At 30.8% G+C, this 3,170-nt stretch overlaps 1 protein-coding gene across 1 annotated transcript; it reads left to right on the forward strand.

Moving 5' to 3' along the window:
* The first annotated feature begins 1,535 nt into the window (after positions 1-1,535).
* Positions 1,536-3,170, forward strand: LOC136081536 (tigger transposable element-derived protein 4-like). The gene has a single exon (XM_065798861.1). The coding sequence runs from the start codon at positions 1,536-1,538 to the stop codon at positions 3,168-3,170; it is 1,635 nt and encodes a 544-aa protein (XP_065654933.1).

A 3,170-nucleotide genomic window follows, 5' to 3' on the forward strand; every position in this document is an offset into this window, starting at 1 on the left:
TAAGTGATTTTTTGGGTAAATAACTTCCCTGGATGCACATGGGTCACCATCTTCTCCAACGAATACAACTACAACTTCACTAACTAAAGTTTGCGAAAAAACATTAAATTACGTAAGCAAAGTTGATTGCGATGTTATTGCTTTCTAAAATTTACTGCTGCAAGTGGTTCAGAGATAATCAGTTAATAATGTTGGAAAAATATCTTAATCTGGCCTAAAATTACCTACACCATGAAAAACTTGACCACATAATTTAAAACCTGGCGGCCTATGATTCATAGGTTAAATCACATTATCAGTAAATAAAGCAAAATAAAGACAGACATATATTTATCTAATACATTTTAAAAATGGATATAGGGATTATTATATATAAATCGGTAAATCTTGTAAAGATTGCGGAAATAGTAAAAATGGAAACAAAACTACCTTTATATTAAAGTAACATAAAAATGTGCTTCACCAATTTTTTAGCACAGCAATTCTGACAGATCTTCGTTTCACCTAAACGGTTATATCTAGAATAATATCACTTGTTGCTATACATTCTTTTTTTCTAGCAACATTTCATACATTTTGGTAATGAATAATCTCGAATCTCGTCTAGGTCTATCTCTTTCATTTATGTGATAATTAACTGTTGTAATAAAATGAAATAATGGTTGATTTCATGACCAAGAAAAATAATTTGGGCATATTAATGTACTACCATCGGTGGTTACTGGAATATAAGTCCCTAAATCTGGTTACACCGTCCGTGGAAGAAAATCCATTTTCAAATTTTGCATAAAATCGCATTAAATAGGGGAGATGGGGGCGCATTGATCGCCGGGGCAGTATGATCTTTTGGCTTTTACTCGTTCATTTTTGCCTTACTAGAAGTGAGGTTGCAATTTAATTAATCATTATGCTTCCCTAATTGATTATTCGTAATATTTTTTCATAAGGTTATCAGCGTCAAAAAAATAAAGAAAATATTGTTTTTCGTCATAAAAAGTGATTTTTTTAAATCGTACTAAATCGTAAAAATATATTCAAATATATTTTTATTTAGATGTCTATATGGGTTAACAACAATTTTATTTTAAATTTGTAAGTGTTAGGTGTATAATTTAATATATAATTTTTATTTGGCTGCAATTTATACAGTAGATATTGCTATCAATATGTTACCTATACCTATTGGGGTACATTGATCTTTGACTATGTGGGGCCCATTGATCGGAGGATCAAAGTGCCCCATAGAAGACGAAGTGCCCCATGTTTTTGTTTATAAGCAACACAGTTAAACGAATGGAATTGTATTTATAATTTAAAAAAAAACTATATATAAACAAACAATAGCTTTTAGCATTTCATTTTTTAAATCTACTTATGTTATAAGCTAGTAATAATAATACTATTATTTTATAATATCAAAAGAATAATATTTAACATAGTAATTACAAAATATTTAACATAATATTATTATGTTAAATATTAGCATTTATTAAAAACATATGTTTTTATAGATATATTTTTTTACAGATCTTAAAATGGTTAAAAATAGAATTAAAAAAACAAATAAAGTTGCTATACCAAGTGAAACAATGAAAGTAGCTGTAAATAAAGTTTTAGAAGGAACACAACTGAATGTTGTAGCACGTCAGTTTAACATAGATAGAAAGACTTTAAAAAGATATTGTCGTAAAAAGAGGCTTAATCCAAATGAAGCTTTCAAGCCTAACTACAACAATAGACAAGTTTTTACAGCAGAAGATGAAAAAAGTGTATCAAGTTATTTACTAATTGCATCAAAAATGAACTATGGCCTTTCAACTAGGTCAACGCGATTATTGGCATATGAATTTGCTTTAAAAAACAATAAGATATGCCCATCATCATGGATCAAAAATAAAATTGCAGGCATTGATTGGTTGCAAGGTTTTATGAAAAGACAACCAGAGTTGTCTCTACGAACACCTGAAGCAACGAGCTTCGCTCGATCAACAGCTTTTAACAAACACACTGTAAGAGAGTTTTTTCAAAATCTTAAAATGGTAAGAAATCGATATAAATATAGTCCTAACTGTATATATAATGTTGATGAAACTGGTTTAACAACCGTTCAAAAGCCGGTAAAGGTTTTAGCTGGTAGAGGAAGCAAACAAGTTGGAAGAATCACATCTGCAGAACGAGGAACATTGGTAACTGCATGTTGTGCCTTTAATGATATTGGAAATTCCATCCCTCCATTATTTATTTTTTCTAGGGTAAAGTTTCATGATTACATGATTAAGGAAGGACCTCCTGGATGTGTGGGATTTGCAAATCCTTCTGGTTGGATGAACTCAGAAATTTTCATAGAATGGATTAAACATTTTGTTAAATATTCAAACTGTTCTCAGGAATCTCCAGTTTTGTTATTTCTCGACAGTCATGAAAGTCATATTTCTGTTAAAGGCTTGGAGCTTGCAATTCAACACGGAGTTACAATGATAAGTTTTCCTACCCATTGCAGCCATAAATTGCAGCCATTAGATAGAACTGTTTTTGGACCATTGAAAAGGTTTTACAATTCTGCATGTGATAATTGGATGGTTTCAAACCCAAGACCAATGACCATTTATGATATTGTTTCAATAGTTCGAGAACCGTATACAAAAGCTTTCTCACCATCTAATATACAGACAGGATTTAGAGTAGCTGGCATTGAGCCATTCAATTTTGAAATTTTCAAAGATGACGAATATTTACCATCATCAGTTACAGATAGAGCTGCTCCAGATACAGTTACTATCACTCCTGTCAACAACATGGATTCTGAAATGATACCAGCACATGTTAATCACATCGAGTCTGAAATAACTATAGTAAATATTGAAACAAGTATTTTAAACCAAGTGTCAACAAGTGTTGCTTTTATAATCTCACCTGAGGTTTTAAAACCTTACCCAAAAGCATCTGCCAGAAAAAAAAAAGTTAAAAGTAGGCAGTTAAAAACAAGGATCTTGACTGATACTCCTGTCAGAAATGAAATTCGTTTCTCAAAAGAAAAGAAAATTTTGAAGCAAACCAAAAATCAACAAAAAGTCTCCACAAAAGATAAGAAAGAAACTAAGAATTACTTGCTTAGGAATAAAAAACAATGTAAACCAAAAGCTGCTTCACAACTTGACTTTCACAAATGA

The sequence above is a fragment of the Hydra vulgaris genome, chromosome 06 (genome assembly GCF_038396675.1).
Source record: "Hydra vulgaris chromosome 06, alternate assembly HydraT2T_AEP".
NCBI lineage: Eukaryota > Metazoa > Cnidaria > Hydrozoa > Anthoathecata > Hydridae > Hydra > Hydra vulgaris.